At 35.8% G+C, this 24,183-nt stretch overlaps 1 protein-coding gene across 4 annotated transcripts in view; it reads right to left on the bottom strand.

Moving 5' to 3' along the window:
* LOC131063576 (uncharacterized) overlaps positions 1-24,183 on the bottom strand; it is a 162,765-nt gene that overhangs the window by 118,768 nt on the left and 19,814 nt on the right. For all 4 annotated transcript variants that reach the window (XM_057997434.2, XM_057997433.2, XM_057997436.2 and 1 more), the window contains exons 3-4: positions 1,833-1,928; positions 1,573-1,625 (exon numbers count right to left, since the gene is read on the bottom strand). In XM_057997434.2, the coding sequence (XP_057853417.2) occupies positions 1,573-1,625; positions 1,833-1,928 (149 nt within the window). The remainder of the gene's footprint in view (positions 1-1,572; positions 1,626-1,832; positions 1,929-24,183) is intronic.

Below are 24,183 nucleotides of genomic sequence, written 5' to 3'. Positions count from 1 at the left end.
TTGGAAACCCTAATTCTCCTTTCCACATAGCCTACGGGTCTTTGGAATAGGCCAATGGACCACTGAATGCACATCACTGAGAAGGGGACATTACAGTGCATATCTATCTATCTTATCTATAATTTTAGTCTATAGTTGTCTTAGTTTTAGGTTTAGTTTAGATCTCAAAAAGTTTCCCTCCTAATTGAAAAACAGTTTTACCATACACACTATTCCATTTTGTGTTGTCTTGTAAAAGACAAATTAAAACATTAACAAACTACAGAGTGCAAAGTGAAAGTCAATGCCCCTAAATCCCTGTTCTCCTCCATATGACTGCTGACACAATCATCTAAAGGCCCATTCAAGATAGCCAAATCATCTTCATCAAATGAGGGTTCCTCCTTGGCTGCAATTGCTTCTGCAACCCTCATGCCTAAAAATCTATGCAATATTGTGTTGCATGAACAGGAATAATATAGCATTAGTGGGCTTTCCAAACTCTATTTATAATCTGAGTGTACTGCAGGTCCACAAATCAACATTATTAAAAAATGAAGAGGTGTGTACATTGTGTTTGCAACACATCTTATTTTGCATTTCTGTACCAAGTTTAGGGGCTCTAAATTGATGCATGAACATGCCAATGTGAAATTTACAACAATTGAGGAAGTGGATATGATTTAGTTATGCATATTGTTATAATGATTCATACAGGTCAGAATTCAATTGTGACAGCATTGAGGAGACATGATATCCTAGTGGAATTTACTTGATTGGTTTATGATTAAAAGTGAGTGCATAAGGAATGTCTCAAATTTAGTCTCTGCAGTTTTAAATGGTATTGTTTGAAATGGTATGGTAGAGAAGGGAGAAAACTTAGCGGAAGTATCACAAACTGAAACAGATTAAAAACTTGTGCCATCATTGTTATCTACTAGATCAATGCTATGTAACACATCGTTAATAATTGGCAATCAATCTTTCCATTGCAAAAGGCATACTTATTGGTTACTGTCACTGTGTCATCAGGGACTCAGATTGGTGGTAATTTAGGCTAAACATAGCAAAGGATCTACCGTGCAAAGAATCTATTCCATTGTCATTTATATTGCATTTAAGGCAATTTATTATATGACCACATGGAATTGAATAGGTTTACAAAGAATTCCTGTGCATTATCATTGAAACTTTTATCTTCCTGTGGACTTGAATGGAAATGCAAACACTTTCACTCGATCACCACTATGATGGTTGCATTCTGTAATTCCAGGTGGAGTAAAACCAATTCTACACATAATTTTGAAAAACATATTTAAAATTATATGCAATTGTTTGTACATTATTTATAACATCATTAAAGATGACTGGGCCACAATCATGGGAAGTGTGAACTTCAAATTAATTTTGTGGTTTGATATCCATACAGGGGATGTAAACTAGAGAGACAATTCTTAAATAGCTGGTTATTCTAGATGATTCATACTTTTTGATGTGTAGTACCATAAAAAAACACTCCCAAATAATTGATTCATGCTGAAATTCTACAATGAAAAATAGGTATGTTCATGTCGAAGTGAGTCAATAATTTACCTATTTGGAAGACCATCTACAGAACGCCAATGTATTTTCTGATACTGGATTGGCTGCAAGATATGAGAGTTCATTGGTTGACTATATGCCATTAATTAAAATGTAGATTCTCTAAACAACCAAAAAATAACTCTACACAAAAGATTGCACCAATAGAAGCAAATTCACATCCCTTTAATCTTCATTTTGTTTTAATTTTTAAATTGTCAAAAAAAGGGATTTCTAGAAGCAAATCAAGAACTCCAGCTTAGAATTCCCACCTGCATATTACGAGCAAGCCAGGAAAATTCTAAGTCTTGACCAAATGCATTATACTTCAAGGTCCACCGTGACATCTCCGGTTGATCTTTTGAGACCTAGTCAATAAATATGTTTGGAATTTAGTTTTAGATTCGGTAAAATTTTATGCTAATTTGACAATTATCCTCAATAGTCATATAAACAAAAAAGAAAGCAGAAATTTCGTTTTTGGAGTTCAGCAATGCAAAATCATACAATTGATAGCAATGTGCTATTGTTGATACACATCATGATAAATATTTAGAAGTTGCAAACCAGTTGTATTATCAAAGACTTCAATGGAAACAGATTCAAGCTGAGTTACCGATTCTTCTTAGAAAACCCTGGGTCCTGATTCTGATTCTGCCCCGGTCCTGTTCCGAGCCTGATTCCTGGTGGATTCCTCCCGGGTCCTTCCCAGGTGGCTGGGTCCTCTATGGGTCCTTGGGAAGGACCCGGGAGGAATCCATGGGGAACCCAGGCAGACCCAGGCGGACCAAGGCCTGTGGGTTCCCAAAAACAGGGCCCACAGGTCATTAAGCTGCAAAAAACAATAAAAAACACTTTTTTGTATATTTTTTTAACCTCCAAGTCTAAACAATAAAAAAACACTTTTGTGCATATTTTTTTAACCTCTATACCTATATTTTGGATTTATCATTTATCATTTATGTATGGAAAGTCACATTGTATATTTCATATTTGTATGGATCGTATCATTGTAATAATCAATAATGGTAATGATAGTTTATAAATTATATAATTATATTTTATAATTTTGATGTTTGAACATATATATAATATATCTGTGTATGTGTGTGTGTGTGTGTGTGTGTGTGTGTGTGTGTGTGTCTGTGTGTGTGTACGGACGTACCCATACCCGTACCGAAGGGAAAAAAAAATTGCCGAATCTGCGAATCCATACCAGATTCTGTATCCGTACCCGAATTGGTAACTTAGGATTCAAGTCAAAGAATCACAAGTTGTTAATAAAATATTTTATATTCAATTGAGAAAGCTATAGAGAACTCCAGATTCTAAGAGAATTTGAAACCATAAAAAGGAAAATGACTCTCTAATAGAAGGAAAAGATATTATTTGTGTATATCAACAAATAGACAGATAAAACAAGGGCAACACAGTAGAGGATTCACAAAATCATCAGTAAAAATATATTTTGCCATCAAATACCCACAATAAATTGGATGAGAATAAAGATACGAATGGAAAACAAAGGTCTAAAGGAGAATAACAGGTTCTTCAGATAGGTGCAGATTTGAGGAAGCTATATCTGTGTCTTGCAACGACTGAAGACAAGGCAAAGAAGCCATATGTAACATCCAGCTCTTGATAATACTCTGACAAAGAATGGAACTCAGGTCAATGGACTCTCATTCCATATTTATGCTTTGTGTTATCCCTAATAAACAGAGGGTCCTTAGTCTTACCATGAGTGGTTGTTCGAACATAGGCAGTTCGCTCCCTTGCATTGGTTGTCAACAGTTGATATTTGTTTGACATTCTGTACTCCTTATATGGCATTTGGTGTTAATGGAATTATTGCCATTTATGAAGCCACCTTGTCTTGATGGTTATGACCATTTTTAATATTGATACTTTGCTTTCAATCTTAAATTGATATGAAAGTGCTAACAAAAATCGGCCCTTTTTCTCTATAAAGATTTTCCTTCAAGCTTGTCCTTCGGAATTTTGTGATTTCCAGTCAATGAGAATGCTGTTTGGAGTTATATAAAGAACCACTATTCTAGTTTTCTACACATTATATATTTCTTGGAAAAAATTTAATTCTCAGCCCTTATAGTAAATAATCCAGATTTTAGCTCTAGGTTATGCCAATTCTGTAATCGAAATTCAGATTAGCTTTATAAAAAATTGTTAAGCATATGTTGATGTTGGCTCATGAATCAAAGATTAAAGTTTAAACTGTATTTACAAATAGAAAGTAGACATCCTCAATGGCTCCGTTACCTTTCACCAATCTGTTTTGCAATCTCCTCTTTATAAAAAATTTGGGGCTGCTTTGGTTTTAAAAGCACAGGGAGAATGGGACAATATGTTTTTGCTCTATTAACCATTATTACCATCTCTCATTTGGTTTGTAAGAACATTTCTTCCTCTCCAAACAGCAATTACCACCCAAATAGTCTTCACTGTTTTCCAACTTTGTACACAAGGCATAGAAAGAAAGAAATAAAGAATTATGCTGATGTCCATGGATGACCAAAAGTAGATTGATGGGACTCATGAGAATAACGGTATACAATAGAGAGTTCTAGGAATGGAAACCTAGAAAGGTCCCACTAGGGAGGAAGAACAAGAGTAGAAATATAGGTACCACCAAAACACGTGGTCAACAAATAGGTACAAATGGCCAAGAAATGAGAAAACAAAAATCCGAAGAGCAAAGAGCAGCCGTAGAGGAAAACAAAAGATCATCAAGTACCACTATCTAAACTAGAAATGATGAAGTCACCAATGCCATTGTCAATCAATTTGAAGGTACTGATACAAGTTTTGATAATGCTCATCAAGGAGTGCCAAAGACTAGGAGAGGTTCCCCTACTAGGATCACACCTAACATCCAAGACCAAAGTAACACCTATTGTAATGAGAAATCTCATAATATGTATCTATCCTTCACAGTTGCAATTGGAGAGGCGATTCAAGAGGAGAAATCTAAGTTAATGAGAAGCTAGGTCATGTCATCAAAAAGAAACAAGACCATGATGCTACGTAGGAACATCTTGAGGCAGAAGCTATGTGAGATGTCATCTCATTGCCCTATCTACATCTATAAGAGAAGTAACAATATCCAAAGGCCTTTTAGGCCTACCATTCTCCTAGATGTGCTAAAAGGAGGTGATTAACCTAGGGGCTCTAGAATCTTGAGAAGACACATGAAGGATATGTGCCAAAGGTTAATGGCCACCCAAAGATAAATAGCCTAACACAATTGGTTTGAATATCCAAACAAGGTAAAGAGATTATTGTCTAAGTCCCTATAGAGGTAATAACATCTCCAACAAATCTCATAATAAATGGGCCATCTAAAATAGAAATGCTCTTCAATCCCATTGGCCTATCTACATCTATGAGAGAAGTAACAATACCCAAAGGCCATTTAGGCCTACCATTCCCCTAGATGTGCTAAAAGGAGATTATTAACGTAGGGGTTCTAGAATCTTGAGAATCTGCATGAAGGATCTGTGCCAAATGATAATGGCCTCCCAAAGATAAATAGCCTAACACCATTGATTTGAATATCCAAAGAAAGTAAAGAGATAATTGTCTAAGTCCCTATAGAGGTAACATCTCCAATAGATCTCAAAATAAATGGGTCATCTAAAGATGAAATGCTCTTCAATCTAGACATCAAGAAAAATGATGATGATTCTCTCACCCCGTAGTTGATGGAAACAAACCTTTATTTGGTCAAGGAGGAACCTAAGCCATGTGACCAATGATGTTGGAGATAGTGAGGATGACAAGTATACCATCTTCAACTTGTAGGCGAAATCCTTAGCGTAAAAATCAAGCTTCGGGCTGAGTGGCACAGAAGAACATCTCCAAGTAACCTAGATGTACTACCTAGTGATGGTCTCCTCTGAAGGAAGAAGTTGAGGAGGAGCAGCCAGAAAATACGTGAAAGGAGGTAGTCTATCAATAGAAATGCTAATAGAAAGGTGCAAGCTAGCCTCCGAGTACCAACACTAATAGTGCCAAACTAGATCCAATGAGGCATTTCTCTCAAAGGGGTGAAGAGCCAGATGTGGATATCTATTGTGACCAGAAGCAGAGTCAACCATGGATCTAAGTCTGTGTATGTAGAAAATAATCGAATAATAAACTCCACTTGGACAATGAAACGAGAAACTGTACACTTGAACCCAATAAGACACTGCAACATGAGAGTTTGGACCCTCTTAACACAAGCTCAATCAATAGATCCAAAGCTAGGCCACCAAACCCTTAAGCTATACATAACTGAAAGCTTGGCGATGGTTTCAAAAAGAAGTATCTTTTAAGGGATATATTGAAAGTGGATTTGGACACATTGGAATTCCAAGATAGCGATAGAGGCATGTCCCTTACAAAGACATGAATGTGAGGCAAGCTTCATTAAGGAGGGACCAAAAAATTGTACCCCCAAGTATGTGTAAGTGGAAGTAATCTCCAAGGTTTCTCCCTTCTAAATAAACTAGAATTGGGAAAGATGCTTGGAGATAATGAAAACCACGACCACAGTTTTATTAAGGTTGAGCACAAGCTGGCAAAGATCATAAAAGTAGGAAAGGGCATCAAGTTGTCATTGTAAACCTTAAGCTAAGTGAGAACAAAGAGCAACATCATCATCAAAAAGAAGCATGGTAAAAATCACCTCATGTAAAGCACAATCTTCATCTGGGTGAGCGTGTTGACAAAGAAATACCTCCAACTCATCAATGTAGATGTAGAATAGAGTCAAGGAGAGAGGAATTCCTTGTTTGACCCAAATGGTACTCTTCATAGAGCCAAAGAGACCACGAGAGGTACAAAACTACCTAATAACTATCCAATAAGCCTTTGAACAATGGTAATGAAAGAATCAAAAATCCCAATATCATGCATACATAGGAAATGTAGCGGTCTCGAAACTGAGTCGATGGCCTTCTTGAAATCCATTAAACAACAAAAGACTATGGAAGATCAATGGTGAGCTTCCTCAATAACAGCTCTAAGTGTGAAGATGTGGTAAAAGGTTTGATAATCCCCACTAAAACCATCCTACCCATGAGAACAAACGAAACCTTTCTCCAAGTACTCAGAAAACTACATATCCAACATTGTTGCATAAAGTTTCACAAATGTACACCAAATCATGATAGTCCTAGAGTTGCCAAGATTAGAGAGACTCCCAAGCTTAAGAATAGGATGCATTATATAATGAGACCAAGATTAAGAAAAGATTGAACAAATAACCTCATTGGAAATCTTAGACAAACGTGAAGTCAAAGAATCTACAACATATTTGATAAATTCAGCTTGGAGGTCTTTCCAATCGGCTACCCTATAGGTACAAGTAGGTGGTTAAGTGGGATAATGACAATAAGTTGGTTAGGCACATCATAAAGGGAGAAAGCATAGATAACCCATGTAATGGTGCTAATGTTAGTGGCTATAGCTATAGGTTTCCTTGGGAGAAGAGTGTGCCAAAAGAGATGGATGTATTGACATGGAATGACAACAGTGGAACTAATGAGCTTGTTAATGGTTATCATTTTCTGATTGATAATTGCTGATATGGATTTCCATAATCCCTTCAACCATTTCAGTTCTATTATAGTATTAGGTTTAGAACAAGGCTTTGGGCACACATAGTTAATCAATAACATGTATAATTCTATTATATATTTTTTAAAAGCTTTTCATTGTATGTTACAATGGTGAATAATCTATGTTATCAAGATATCCATTTTCTGTATGATAATCGTTAGATGGACTTATCTTTCACATATCATAACCTTAAGCTTCAACTTAATAGTTTGAATTTATTGATCTTTGAGTAGAATTGGCCTACACAAATTGCAAAATGTCCTCAAGATGTTTCCATAAAAAACTGAATTTTTGGGGACAGTAGGGGATGTTTTCGACCCATCCCCATGTCCCTGAGACGTTTCTGACTAGAGATGGCCCCATTTTGGCTAGGTACCTGTCCTTGGGTAACATAGACAATTACACAAAAAGACAAAAATTAATGCATTTAGAGAACACAAAAAACTATTTTGATCATCAATATGTCATAATTCAAAGATTACATGCCACATGACCCTCAAAAGACCTACATTTAAAATTTCAAAGTTTCAAAGACAAACAATACATTGTATTAGAACAAAGTTAAAAATAATAATTGTATAATTGTTAACAGCAATATAATTATTTACATGTCCAAAAAGACCAAATAAAATCTGCATCCCCCTCTTCCCCCATCCTAGTATAAATTAATTTTTGGGCCTAGAATTAGAAGGTTGGTCGATACAAATGTGAGGACTAAGCGTTTCCACAAAACTATCTCCATCTTCCTCCAATTCATCCACCTCTATTGTTGCATCTCTCTCCAATTCAATGATATCTTCCTCAATGAACACTATATCATTATGTTCTTCAATAGTTGAATCAACAAATGGATTCATGTCATCTACGTCGATGCCATCATGAGTAGGACCCTCCACCTTTTTGGTTCAAAGTCAACGGTTGTACTAGATAGACAAGATCATTAATGCACTCGAGTGAATCTAATTCTCTTCTTTGTGTGAATGCTCTCAAATAGACTCCAATAACATTCACACCCAAAAGGACTAAAAGGCTAGAGAAAACATGAATAGCTAACCACTAAATATTTGGTATCATATCACCATAATTTTTTTACCATGGTTCTAAAAACAAAATATTTGAAAGACTATAATAATTAAGTTTAAAAAATTGGAAATTAAAGTTAAAACTTTCAATTTTCGACTTTCTAGTATTAAGCAAAAAATTAAATAATTATTTTGTTAACCTAACTAGTGGTCTCCCTTATTTTGAATGGCTATAACTAAAAAAGAAAGTGTAACCCCTCTACACCCTTGTAGACCTCCAACTCATCAAGAATTTTGTCTCTAATGTCTTCATTTGTTTCCATATCTAAGCATGAAAGAACACCTATCATGACCTCCTCATCAGCGCTAAGCAAATAAGAAAAGTAAAACTTTGGGTTTAGGTAGCAGGCCAAGGAATGTATCAACCAGTGCAATTGGTTCGTCCATTTGCAATTGATGTGTCAAATGATCTCATTCTTTTTTGTTTCCATTGTAATAATACAAAGTGGCCTCTTTGGCCCAATCCATGGCCTCATACAAATAACCCACTTACATGCCATCCCCATCACAAAACCTTGACTAAAGGATTTGTCACCAAACAACTGAAAATAATTTTAAATTGTTAGAAATTAGATAAAAAGAAAATAAATATCAAATAGATAATTCCCTAACAAATATGTTTATAATTGTTATTTACCCTAAGTAACTCCTCTAAATTTTTATTTCAAGAATAATTCTACTGGACTTCTCCCATTTGGTTTTTTTAGAATATGGGGAGACCAACTTGGTATTTCTCACAAATATTTTCTTGAGAGAGACAATTGCACCTAGAGTGCTCTACAAAATGGAGAAATTTGTGGCAAATCATGTCATCCCAGTCACACAAGCTCCTTGACATTCATGCGGTCTCTTATCAGAAAAAGGACCCAAGTATGGTTGTCAATAAATATGGTAATTTATTTGGCATTTTCAACCACGTTGTTGACCCATTTGATCATCCCATTGTCCACTAACATCAAGTCATGATTTGTAGCACAAGGACTCCAAAAAATAGTGGGATGTCTCTCCATGATAAACCTTACTATAGCTACATATTCTCCTAAATTGTATTCTCCTAAATTGTCCATGACAATTTAGACAACCTTCTCAAACCCAACCTCCCACATCACCCCAAGCAATAGATTGCATAGTCTCAACATTTTAGATTTGATGAAAGGCATCTACAAACTTCAAGAACACCAATATACCACTCAGAGCCACTAAAAAGTTGAGTCACATTCCGGCCATTTGTACATCCATCTGATAAGATATTGCAACACTTTCTTTGCCATACTTTCTTCTAATCATCAATAAAAATCCATATATTTTTATGGCTTCCTCTAGCAATGACCCACTCAAATCCTTAGTTATTGGAGCATTGAATCCTTTACCAACAATTGTCAATGCATTTACCAGCCCCTTCTAATATGGGTTGTTTGCTTCATTGAAGGGTATAATTATTGTAAAACCAAAAGTTTTTCATTGGGATCCTTGCCTCACGGCCTTTCTCTTTGGTTGGGATCTTGGAACATTGTGAGGACTAAATAAATTGGGTGAAGAAGGAAAAAGGCTAGAACTCTCATGAGTCTCATCAATAGAGGAAAGTGGATGACAAATGTGCAAACTAATGAGAGAATCTAAAGATGAATCTGGACTGGATCTCATCACCACTACCATTGCCTCCCTTGTCTTCTTCCTTTCCATTTTTCTCATGTCAGAACTGGTAACCATGGCATCCATTTATATTCTCATTTTCATCAAACATGTCTTTACATTATTTCCAAGTAATCAAGCAAGGTTATATTTTAATCAATTGATTCCTCCAATGATAGAAATCTTTTCAAAAACTGCACTTGACCTTGCCCTTGGCAACACTCAATGTGTCATGCTTCCATGGAAGTTTTTCCCACTATTACTTGCCATCATTGATTTTACCATAGAAAAAACAAATATATTAGTGAGGTTTCAAAAAAAATTGTATGGAAAACATTTATAAGATAGAATGGAATGAAATAGTACATGATAGGATTAGGAAATGAGAGAAAAATTTGGACATCATCACCCTTAATTTTTTAGCATTTGTCATTTCAAAATTTGGAAAAAGAAGTATACATTACATTGTAAACAGAACCCCAAACTTGTTTGAATCTTCAAATACGTTTTTGAATCTTAGATTAATGTACCTTTTGTCATAGTAATTAAATTTACATTGGATATATTGTTTGCATTATACAGGTATATAATTTTACTTTGGTTATTATTGTGCCATCATTAGCACATCGTTGAATGTCAAGGTTTTTTTCTTATGAGAATGTTAATTTTAGGACGTTGTTCATTTTCTCGAACTTCGTATGAGAAGGTGCATAGCTTTTTGCTTGCTTTAGGTTTCTCTTGATGTCATTCCAGTTCAACAATTTACACTTAGAGACATGGAAAGGATCTTTTAGTACTTGTTTTGTATGTGGATGACTTGAATCTGTGATGCACTGGCCAAATTTTTTAAAACAAAATATTGCAATTTTTACTAATTTTGGTGCATAAACATTTCACCAAACAATTGCAGGTTAGTTGTTCTGGGTTTGCTTTCAATTTGATTTAAATGATATCGCGAATTTCCATCGCAATGTCAAATTCAATTGCCAATAACTTCATTGATACAATTCATTGTAATATTAAAGTCAAGGGAAAATTATTATTTCTTTCATTTATCTCACTATTCTGGTGTTCTAGAATGGAGTTCCTAGAAATTACAAATAGCAATTTATATTCAATGAACAAATTGAAAATGTGAATATTCATCGCAATGTCAAATTCAATTGCCAACAACTTCATCGATACAATTCATTGTGTAATATACACCCTTTTTTTTGGGTGATTGAGTTTGTTTAAGAGAAGCAGACAGAGATGCAGAAATGGTTTCACAATTATTTTAGTTGCAGCAATGAAATAACAGAAATAAATTTCAAATACAATATTTCAAAAATGCCCACAACCAGCAATATGCCAGATTTATTCTTGAAATTGGAAATACAATATATCATACAATTATGAACTACCCAAATCATCAAAATGCATTACAATTCCTTTCCAACATACCCATTAAATCTGGAAGTACAAAAATGAATCTGCACTTTAACGCTAGCAACCTAGAGCTTCAAATTTGGATGCCACACCTAGGATATACCTTCTATGACCACGTATTAAATGTATTCTGAAAATGCAGGCCTGGATGCCCCCAAACAGCAATAAAATCACCCTCAAAACCTAGCCGCCTCCTCCACAAATTCCCACGCCCTCACACAAGTTGTATGGCCAGTCAATGGAAAAGTACAGCCAGCAAGGGAATGATAAAATCTACTCCAAAATCTGCCAATAATCTCTTTGATCTCCCTTCTTGATATTTTTCAAATCTGCCCTGAGGATCTGTGCTCAAAATCTGAAGTTTCAAACCATTGTGAAGCCCTACTGTGATTCCTGAGTGAAAATACCAGTAAATCCTCCGGGTTATATCTTTCAAAAAAAAGAATATCCTCTGCCACAGTTTTCGTCCTCACAAAGCAAATGAATGAAAAAGTTCAATCCAAAAAAATTTGTTCTCAAAATATCAATCCAAGCATAATACAAATGGCCTCCAAAATGCCTTTATAAAGGCCTCCAAATCCACACCCACTTCAGGGTTACATTATTTTAATTTATTTTAAATCACCTTATGACTCCCAATATTGGTGCCCATATCTCAATGTTCACTTCATTTAATATTTTTCAATTACACCTTATAACTCCAAGGCCCCACTTAGTTAATTTATTAAATTAAATAATGCAAAGTTAAATCTTTAATTTAACTTTAAAATTTTAACGTTGTTTAAATTAAATGATTTGGACCACATTAACTGCCAAGATATCACATTAAATGCATCCACCAACATGTTAATGTTTGTAGCTTGAGTTGAATGATCATTTAGAATACATATAATATATGTTGATTAATAATAATATAATATTATGTTATATTATTGTATTATTATTAATCATATAAAATTTAATATTCAATATTAATCTATTATATTATTCTAAATTAATAATTGATTGATGAAACATTATAATATTGATTAAATTATTATAATTAAAGGAGAGACATGTCCGTTCAAGGACATGCCTCTCCAAAGGAATATATATAGTATAATGTTATTCAATTTGTGAATACATAGAATTCCAAGAATGCAAGTATCAGATTGAATTAGATATATACATTAAAATACATCCAATAAAACCTGGGAAAATCAACATGGTATTAGAGCTCAAGCTTGTGAAGTTTAATTTGGAGGTTGGAGAGGGTTGGAGAATTCAGTTTTTTTAGAATTTTCAGTCTGAAATATGCCATTGCACGGCCCTTGGTTGGCCTCAAAATGAGGACTATAATATATGGATGGAAAGATCTGTGTTTCTAGTTTTCAAATATGTTTATCTCATCAAATTTGATTCAGTTTTGTGCAAGATATGATAGCTTTGGTGCAGGTCACTTGAAACCCTACCTAGGGTTAGCAGTTTTGGGAAAAATGTCATAACTTATGTTTTAACCATTGGATCTGGCTATAACTTGGAGGAAATGTTTGTAATTAGATTTTCTAACATATCACTGAAGAGATTGGATAAATTTGGTAAATTGCAAAAGTTATTAACGACTGTGTGTGGCAGATAATAATGAAAGTGTTGATCAAAATTATGAAAATGTTCTACATCATTCAAAGGGAATTATGATGAGAGATGATTCATGCGTGATATTTCTTATATGGGCTCACCTTATGAAAGGAAATGTTTTAAACTTAAGATAAGTATTCCATGTTTTATTAAGGCACATGAATTATTGAGTTTGTAATTTATGCTATAATATTGGCTAGTAAAATCTTGTATGCTTCCATCATTGGTATTTCTGTTCGAGATAATTTAGTTTATGAGCTATTTGTAATCTCTCTCTGACATACCTTCAAGACGAAAGGACAATAAAATTGAATTAAAGGGAGAAATAAATTGATGCTTATAAACGAATTGATGATTGAGACCAGATTCAGAGGGAGTCTAACATTTCATCATAAGCAACCTTAGACAAGGAGGTCAGATGGTTGATATCAGATTTAGAGGGAGTCTAATATTTCATCAGAAGTAACCTTAGACAAGGAGGTCAGATGGTTGATATTAGATTCAGAGGGAGTCTAACATTTCATCAGAAGCAACCTTAGACAAGGAGGTCAGATGGTTGATATCAGATTCAGAGGGAGTCTAACATTTCATCAGAAGCAACCTTAGACAAGGAGGTCAAATGGTTGATATCAGATTCAGAGGGAGTCTAATATTTCATCAGAAGAAACCTTAGACAAGGAGGTCAGATGGTTGATATCAGATTTAGAGGGAGTCTAACATTTCATCAGAAGCAACCTTAGACAAGAAGGTCAGATGGTTGATATCAGATTCAGAGGGAGTCTAATATTTCATCAGAAGCAACCTTAGACAATGAGGTCAGATGGTTGATATCACATTCAGAGGGAGTCTAACATTTCATCAGAAGCAACCTTAGACAAGGAGGTCAGAAGGTTGATATCAGAGGGAGCCACACCATCATGAAAATATGCTTAATGCATTCTTCTCTGTGAGAGATAAGTTTGAGGAGCAAGCCCTTGTTAATACACTCTTCTTTGTGAGGGAGAAGTTTGAGGTGAAGGCCCTTGTTCCACCCTTTGGGAGTAGTCATGATGAACGTCATGATGAGATGAAAACATCACGTTGAGCAACTCTGTGATGGGCACTTGTGTTCATACTTCATATGCATTCTCATACATGGGAGTAGCCATGATGGATATCATCATGTTGAGTACCGTGATGAATCATGTTCCACTCTCTAGGAGTAGCCATGGTGGATGTCATTGCATGACTATATTATTAACAAGGATTCCTCCCTAGCTAAGAGGGAGTGTTGATGTTGAAGTGGTCACCCTTGTGAAGAGACAAATGGTGTCATTAAGGACCGACCCCTTGTGAAAGGGTGCCTCCCTCATATATATAGAAGATGCAAACTCATTCTCTGATCCATTCAATTTATGTGAAGAGCAGTTTATATATTAGTTACAGAAGATCGATCCTCTGAAGAAGGCCAATTAGATTTGCTCTTGTGAAATTTGCTTCAAGGAGTGAAGCAACATATATTGGGCCCGTATCTTGCATTATTGCTAGACATATTTGATATATAAAGAAGACATTTTATGTTGGGTGCTTCTCCCTCGAGTAGGGGGGTTTTCCCTTGGAGATCAAACTGCAGATATTCTGACCAAAAAAAACCTCTTTCAGAGTGAAGGTTGATCACTTCAGAAAAGGTTTAGGTATGATAGAAAGGTAATTTTCTTTGCAATTTGTATTTGCATGTTTAATGTGTAAACTTCTTTGTCATGATAGGACATTTTTGGATTTTATCTCCTGGGTTCATATCTAAGAGGTGACGATCTCTCAAGATAATGAACACATGTATGGAGACATTATAAGGTGACCATCTTATAATGTCCAAACCAGTTATCATGGTGGATCTCTGGTGAATCATGGATGAAGCCATGATTGTGTTGTGGTAAAACATTCATATGAAATGTTAATGCACATACCACAACTTGGATAAGATGAGAATTTAAATCTTTCTCATATGATTATCCTTAAGTATTGCGTGTTTAGGCAATACTGATATCATGTGCTTAGGTGATATCCTATCATCACAAGATTGGCGTGATGGACATTTGTATCATGTGTCTAGGTGATACTTCATATCATGTATTTAGGTGATATAACATTTGTATAAAATGTTAGTGCACTTATCACATCTAGGATAAGGTGAGAAATTAAGATTTCTCATATGATTATCCTAAGTATTGCGTGTAGGCAATACTGATATCACATGCTTAGGTGATATCCTATCAATTGCAAGATTGATGTGATGAACTTCAGGATCACGTGTTTAGGTGATACTACATACCAAATGATTAGATGGTATAATTCTCGTGAATGACTAAAATAATCACTATCTATTAAATTATGATGCTTGAATATATTGTCTACATTCATCTTACCTAGCTAAGAGGGAGTGTTAATGCATAATAGCTTCGGTACGATAAATGATTGAATGAGAGATAAATGAAGTCTCTCATTCAATCATTTATCATATCAATAACTATGATAAAACCATCAAGCAATTGAATCATCCTTGATAGTCATTCTATATTTGCATATGACCAAACTATTGATTAAATCATACTATGCATCTTTCTCATGTTCATCTATCTAATGAATCTTGTATCTAGATGAATATCGATCTAACATAATGATGACTCCGATTAATATATATTATCGGATTGCATTAGATCAGATTGCATTAGATCGGGTTGCATATCGGGTAGTGTTATGTTAGTCACCGATAGTTTTCGGTGTGTTAGTCTACACCGATAGTTATCGATTGTCAAGGATAACACACCGATAACTATCAGCTGTTAGCATTGACAGCAAACGATTAAGGCAATCCATGTAAGAGCTTGTGGATAGAATCGCCAACTGAGGCAATCCACGTGAGAGATCATGGATAGAATTGCCGACGGAGGCAAATTCACACCTTGAGACTATGGTCCCCTGTGATGAGCATCATATGGTTGATGCAAATACTCCCAATATCATGAGATGATATTTTTGAGTTAGGGTGAATATCATGTGCCTTGATATTCTTGTTTATACCATACTTCCTGATATCATAGTGAGATAATATTTTTTTTTCTATTCCATAATTAATCTAGACTTAATGCATTTGCATTGATTTTATCTTCCCTAGCTAAGAGGGAGTGTTAATTATGTTTTGTGCATCTATGGTGAGGGCCATAAGTGTTGACATGGGAGATCACTACACATTTTGTCTGATCATCCTTCCTAGCTAAGAGGGAGTGTTAATGTTTGTAGCTTGAGTCGAATGATCATTTAGAATACATATAATATATGTTGATTAATAATAATATAATATTATGTTATATTATTATATTATTATTAATCATATAAAATTTAATATTCAATATTAATCTATTATATTATTCTAAATTAATAATTGATTGATGAAACATTATAATATTGATTAAATTATTATAATTAAAGGAGAGACATGTCCGTTCAAGGACATGCCTCTCCAAAGGAATATATATAGTATAATGTTATTCAATTTGTGAATACATAGAATTCCAAGAATGCAAGTATCAGATTGAATTAGATATATACATTAAAATACATCCAATAAAACCTAGGAAAATCAACACAACATTCCAAAAATAGAAATACTACCAACCTACCTAGTCGGTGTCCAGCCTGATATTAAAATAGCAAATGCAGACAAAATGCCCGAACCCACTCCAGGAAACGTCATAATGCAACTTTCAATTGATTGAGCCCATTGCAACACCTATCATGGCCAAATAAACTGGATTGAACAGTCACCATGAGTCCCCCAATCCTCTCATTAGCCTACGGAAACCTGCTAAATAGGCTAACGGTCACCATGTTGATAGTGCTTAGGAAGAGCAGATTACACATTGCCATAATGAAGTCACACGAAAATTATTGTTTCTTTCATTTATCTCACTATACTGCTGTTATAGAATGCAGTTCCCAGAAATTACAAACAGCAATTTGTATTCAATAAAAACTCATCAATTACATGCTATTTGCTGACTTCGCTTGTTGCCTAGCTAGTCGGCCAACAACAATTTTCCTTTGCTAAATGCTTGAGCTTATATGGCTCCTTTGGATAGTAGGGCACCTCCCTTACTGGGACGGCAACTCCATATAATGCTGCAACCCCTCATTTGGCTGCTGCAAGTAGTTGTTGGGCCCACCTAGGGCTGCGTGGAAGCCTTCTCAAAGCCAATTCATGCCTTCGATGAAGTTCAACCACCTTCTTGTTAGTATAACAAATGGTACAGCTCCTTTGAGGAAATATATAAATTATTTTAATCCTCTATTCTACATGCACCTATAGCACCAAATCTCTACCAATCTCACCGTGCACACACAACACAATAATTTTCCAGGTTTTTCAACATTTGCACACACCGCCAATAAATTTATTATTTTCCTCAAGTTCTCAATAAATTTGTACTTTGTATTCTGATGTTGATGACTATGAATAAAAATCTCTGCTTAAGCACAATTGTGAATTTTGTGTAAATCCACCATATATTTGACTAGGAGGAAAGTATTTCATTCTCGAAAACAAATACCTCTACAGTTTTTGTCCTAGGGTTTGTAGTTGGACTTGCAATCTAAACTTGAAATAAGAGAAATAAAAATGTCCAAGATGATAAAATCAGCTCATTTAAAATTCAAGAAGATATAATTTAAAATTCACCTTTATTTAAAAACACCTTTGTGGCCCCCATAAAGTGACTTTGTTTTATTTTTGCTTTTTAACTTAGTCACTTTATAAAATTAATAGAATAAAGTCACCCACAACAACTTAAGATAACTTAATTTAATTAATTAAAAATATTCCCTTATTTAATTATTTGAATTAGCTTACGGGAATAAAATAGGCTAATAACATTTCCTCAAACACCTAAGACAAAGAAGGGGACATTATGGATTCTCATGAGTAGCTCCATTTCCATGATTCAAGATATTCAAAGAGCATTGATAGTATCATTTGATATTAGCGATCTCAAGCTTCTACATTTCTTGCTTGGTCAACTTCTACAATCTTTCAAGGGAATTTCTATTTTTTAGTATTAGCATACTATTTGCATCAAATACTTGCATGGTTGACTACAAGCTTTCCCCCACTTCATTTTTGTTAGGTGTCACACTACTTACCAATTGCACAACACTTACAATCAATGCTACATTGTATCAACAATTAATTGGTAGTCTTTTGTACTTGACACAAAATTGTCCTAATATTTCCTTTGTGATTAGTGTTCTCTTAATTTCTCTCAAGATCCTTATCACAGTCATAAGAAGGCAGCCTAACATATTTTGAGATATATCTAAGGCACAACTCATTTTGGCATTCATTACATATTAGGGGCTTCTCAAATGTGGGATTCACTAACTCAAATTAAGCTAGTGATATTGATGATCAGAAGTCTACTTTTAGTTTTGTCTACCACCTCGATTCTAGTCTAATTGCACAGTCTTGTAAGAAGCAGACGACTATTGCATTATCATCTATTAAGTTTGAGTATCAAAGTGTGGTTCTTACTAGCCAGCCATGAAATCCTTTGGCCTCGCTAGTTGATGACAAAGTTATCTTTCCTCCTAATCACACCACTACTCTTTGGTGTGATGACATACACTTTTCATGCAACCCAATGGAGCATCAACAAACCAAGCATATTGAGATCAACATACACTTAATTCAACAACTCATCCAAGACGGTGGTCTCAACTTGTAGTATTTACCTACTAAGGAGCAGGTCACAAACACCATCACTATGCCTTTGGCATCACCCCGTTATTTTCACTTGCAATCAATGATTGGGGTGAAGAAAGTTGTCCTTGAGAGCTCATCTAGACTTCTTTCACTTGTAAATATTTATTTTCATATTTTCTCTTTTTTGGGGAGGAATTATTCCCTCTAGGGTTTTCTCCATTTTTCCATTCATGAGATTTTTTGTTCATGGATAGTAGATACCTCGTCAAGCCTTGTTGTTGAAAACCATCTTCGAGTGTTTTTCTCTCTGTACACCTAGTTAGTTAAGTTCATTTAGGGCATGTACTTTTTGTGTCTCAAGTCATGTGATCATGACATTTGTCATAGTCTCATGTTGTCCTATGTCTCACCCTTGCCTATATATACAAGGGTCCTCTACAGACACTTCATTCCATCGCATTGCTTACTATTGCTCGAGTGTTAGAATCATAGAATTTCCATTGCTTCTCTCTTGTGTGAAAGGTTATTTTGGTGATGTAGATGATTCTTGCTCCTATGAATCATTTTAGTGACTTCAACAAAGAAGCCAGAGTTCAATCATTTTTGTTTCAAATACTAGTCTTGATTAAGGTAAAAACACGAGAAGGGCCCAAAAGCAGCCAAGAAGGCAAACAAAACAAGTCTCACAAGAAGAGAGATTGAAACCAACAAAATAAAATTGAAGGAGAACAACAAGGACTAGCATATGCTTTTGATCGAACAAATGAACTAGATATGGACAAAGAAAGCAACCCAACGCCTACAACAAAAGTTGAATAGACATTCAAAGCGGTTTGAATCCAAACCTCACCAAAGAGCTCAGATTAGGAGCATAACCAAAAAGGAATTCCATGTCGTAATTTAAAGAAGAAAACTCAACCAAAGAACCCACAAGCATAGCATCAAGTTTTCTTTTTACCTTCCATGGGGACCCTCTACCCACATCAACGTGGTCCTTCTTGAAAGGTTATATCACCTTCCCACACACCAAAGGGCTTTGAAGATGATAGCCAAAGGCAATGTGGTCCCCACAATAGTTTCCATCACCATCCTTTTGTGATGAGACTAAGGACACTCCACAACACGTCTTGATCTCATTCAAGTGCACTATTTCATGAAGATCTATACCCAACTTTATGGAAATGGTACAATAGAGAGGACTCATAATGAAGTTCCCAAGTCCCAGACAATATCAACACAGACACAAAATCTAGCAAAAAGGAGCTTTTTCTAGATTTTCTGACATCGTCAATGGCAACAAATTGCCCATTAGCGTCCGCAATACCTTGAATGATACTTTCATCCCAGAACTCCAAAGGGAGCTCTAGGAGATGAACCCAAATAGGAACCATGTTAACCTTGGTAGCATCAAAACCAACAGTCCATCTTACTAAAAGAAGAAAAGTCTTACCAAGAAACCAAGGACCTTGAAGAACAATAGTCCACTCCTCAAAGGATTGAAAGGACAACAGGAAACCATTCATCAAGGTCATCACATGTAGTAGACTAGGAAAACAATTGGATACCCAACTATGACCAAAATCAATGTTTAGTCTATAATCAAAGAATCTCCCAATGAGGGCAAACTGCAAACTAGTAGAAGCATTGTCCACCCATGCATCAGGAACACTTATAGAAATAGAGGAGACAACTCCAACACCACAAACCTACAAAAGCACAAGGAGGAGAAGAGGGCACCTTCAACACATCCCCACCAGGGCAAACACCAGTGAGGGCATCCAACTTGCCGACACAACCAACAACCTAGGGTAGTATTGGTCTACATTTTATCATATACTGAACATTAGAATAAAATATCCAAGGATACTCTATCCTCTCCTGAACAAAATCCCTACTTGTGCCAAGATTGGGAGAAAGACCACAAGGTGACTCCAAGGTCTATATGTGTGAACGGGCGACTTTATGTGGATAGCTTCCTTGGTAGTGTGTGCTGAATTACAAGGGGGACTTACACACAAAAAGATCATTCACAAGCTAAGACTTAGACGAATTTAACAATAACTGCTCTGGTTTTTTTTTTGGATTTTCAGATTTTAGACTTCAAAAAAAGAAAGGATAAAAAGGGATAAGGGTTCAGGAGTTCTATGTTACTTCTAAGTTATTCCTATGAGCTCAAGAGATGATAAAGACTGGGTGAAACCAATAGCAACACTTTATTTCGCCACTCTTGGACAACTACGCAAAGTGGGTGCAATCTTCTAAGGTTGTGCTCAAGATTTTCATACTTGTGAATAATACCAACAATTGAACAATATTACTCAAAGTCGAAGTTAAGCATCCACATCAAAAGCTCAGGCTAACTTTACAAATTGAACGAAAATCATCCATCCAAAGAAAGTATGAGCAAAAGTTTCACCAATCTAAACTATCAATCCTTCATTCATCTAACAAAATCAAAGCAAATTACTTTAAGCAAATCTATTCTATTCTATTCTACTGTTGAAGAAAGATACGCAAAGATGCAACCACTTAATAACAACAAGATTTCAAGGCAAATACTTGCAAATGCACTTTTATTATTCAAGTATCTCTAAGCAACAACTTCATAAATCTCTCCAAAACAATGAAAATGAGAGAATGAGAGTTTATATAGAGTTATGAAAAATGAATGAATGGTCGAGATCAATTTAAGATCAATGGTCAAGATTAAAACAACACAACCCTAATTAGCGTTTCCCAAAATAAAATCAATATCCAATGCATGCAAGACAAGTGGCGTAGTTAGCCATCTCCCAAGAAGGTGCATCCTCATCCTCATGGGCAGCAATGTGATCAATGAATCTGGACACAATTGAGTCAACTTCTTCTATGGTGACATGTGGCAACATGTTGATCCTATATTCCCATCCGTACAAATCATTTGCACAAGAGGCAAAAGCAATCTCCCACTCCAACTCCTGTTTCTAGAAGGCATCTCGGATGGACAAGAATTCTGATGCCTTAGCCAAATTCTGTTTCAAGACTAGTCTTGTGATGGGAAAGAAAATCTCTAGAATTCTGAGCTTTAGGCTTTCCAACTGTATATCACTTTCTCTGATTGTTTCTTTCTCGAGCACATTTGCAGCTATGAGGAAGAACTTATCCTGAATCTCTTTTATCTGCTCCTCGGCCTTAGCACTATCTGCCTTTACCTTCTCCAGAACTTCATTGGGTGCAGCTAATGTCCAATGCCATGCATTAAAATCATAGGCAGCCCCTACTGCAATTATCTCTTTGTTAATCAGTTCCTGTTTATGTATGCCCTTCAATACTCTAAGGCATGGGATAATCCTGTCTTGAATATCCTAGAGATTAGTCCATGCTCCTGCCACGCTTGCAATTCTGGAGAGCAGAAAAGAAGTCTGCCCATATGTCAATCTCAATTTGTTTGCAAATGTTGCTGCTCCTTTTCCATTTGCCATCCATTCTTTGGTTTCTCTGGCCATAACTACTTCTTCCTCAGAATATCTAACTGTCTCCTATGAATTTAAAAGTGGAGGAACTTCTGGTTGGCTTGATTGAGCGGCTTAGTCAAGTGCTGAATGTATCCCCTCAGGCACTCAACTTCTCTTTCGTATTCCCTTTTCTTTCCCACTTCTTCGTCCAGTCTTGTATTCATGAAAGAAACTGAATTATTCAAGTCTTCAAATTCCTCACTCTTAGTAGTTGGTCCCAAATTAATTGTAATGATTGCATATTCATGAGAAGCAATATCTTCTTTTGCCTTGTCTACTTTTGGTACAGCGATTTGCACCGTGCGACAGCCGGCTTCATCTCTCTGGATGGTGGAAAACCTTTTGGCTGGCTTCTTTCCAGTAACCTGTTTGAATCTAGCCAAGAAGTCGGCCATATCATCTTCTTCTTGAACTTCTATTACTTGTATCTTTTCTTTCAATCTTTCCTTCAGCCAATTAGGAACTGAAGGTTGTTCAATGCCTTCCACTTCCTGATCATTCTCTTCACATGGCATATTCTGGCCTCCTCGAAGAACGGAAATCATTCCCTCCCAAAATTCATTGCCCAGAATATCCATTTCATTATCTAACTCCAATATTTTTGTGCCTGTAGGAGACGGGGCTCTTCATCTTCTTCTTGATGGACTGACTCTACATTTCCACCATGAACTGGGGAAGGAATCTCCATATCTGCCAATGTATCAATTATGTTCCCTGATGTGGCAGAACGAGATGGTTCTATCCTTTGTTTCTTCTGAGTGGCTCCTTCATTTACAACTGTCTTCCCTTTTGTTCTTGAAGAGCTTCCTACTCCTTTCTTTTTCGCACTTTCAATCAGTTTGGCACTTTGAGATGCTTCTGAATTTCAAGAACATTCTTCTGCTTCACCCATTAGGTCATAAGTCAAGGTTAGATTTCTCCATCTTAGCAAATGAATTTGTTGATCGATCCACCAATGAGAATACTTCACAACTGGCCGCATCAAAGTAGCCAAGTCTGCATGCTCAAGTTCTAACCATCTGACAGGTGGAAGAGGTGTATTCTCGCCAAAGCGTGGCAAAGTGTATTCAGTATTATCTTCCAACTGATCAGGCACACGGAAAAGTTGAGTTATTCTGATCAAGCTTACTGGTAGTCTGAACCATAGTCTCTTCCTGATGTCAAATTCATCTGCAGCATCTGCCCATAAAATCTTCTAAGTCCACTCTATGCCTATATCTCTCGCCATTTACTGTCCCAATATTGCCGTGAGGATCATAGTTAGCTCTGGACCGATAGAATGTGAAGGGATACCATTGCATCTCTAGCCTGGCACTTTTAGCTGCCTATGCCATTGGACAAGACTCCAGCATATTTCCAATAAAGAATGGGAAGGAAATAGCTGCCTTCTGCCTTATTCTTTTGAAGCCTTGATATGTCTCCAACTGTCTAAGTACTTCTAGTAGGACCATTTTGTTGGTGGGATAGATCGGAAGTTGGTAAGGACGACCGGCAAAACCTTGAACTCTTATGTATGTGAATTTCAGAAATTGGATAAACCAGAATCCATACTTGTTGATTAAACTCTTAGATTCAGAAGATAGCCTTTGATGAGTTCCCCTTGTAGTGTCCTTGTAATATGCATTAGGAATGCATCATTCACTTGCTTGAAATGGCTCTTTTCACTAAGTTGTAACTAAGGGTAATAGTCATAAGACTTGAATTCATTTTCACCATTGCCAATTATGCCTCTACAAATCAGTCCAGAATATCTATAATTTATGGCCAACAGGTAGACAATGTAAGAGCTCATGTAAAATGACTGTCTTTTCTAAATTTGTCAATTGTTCATGAAGATTGTTACTGATTATGCGGGACCAATTGAATATCTTGACTCCCGAGGTGATTTCATGAATGAAGTAGTACATCCATGTTTCAATGGCGTACCCTAAGGGTTGCTTATTACTCTATTCAACAGTAGGATAATGTCACCATATTCCTCTTTGAAGTATGGGCGTAGCAGCTTCTTTGG

Source organism: Cryptomeria japonica, chromosome 4 (genome assembly GCF_030272615.1).
Source record: "Cryptomeria japonica chromosome 4, Sugi_1.0, whole genome shotgun sequence".
NCBI lineage: Eukaryota > Viridiplantae > Streptophyta > Pinopsida > Cupressales > Cupressaceae > Cryptomeria > Cryptomeria japonica.
The sequence above is the reverse complement of the archived record's forward strand: the minus strand, read 5'-3'. Positions and strand labels throughout refer to the sequence as shown.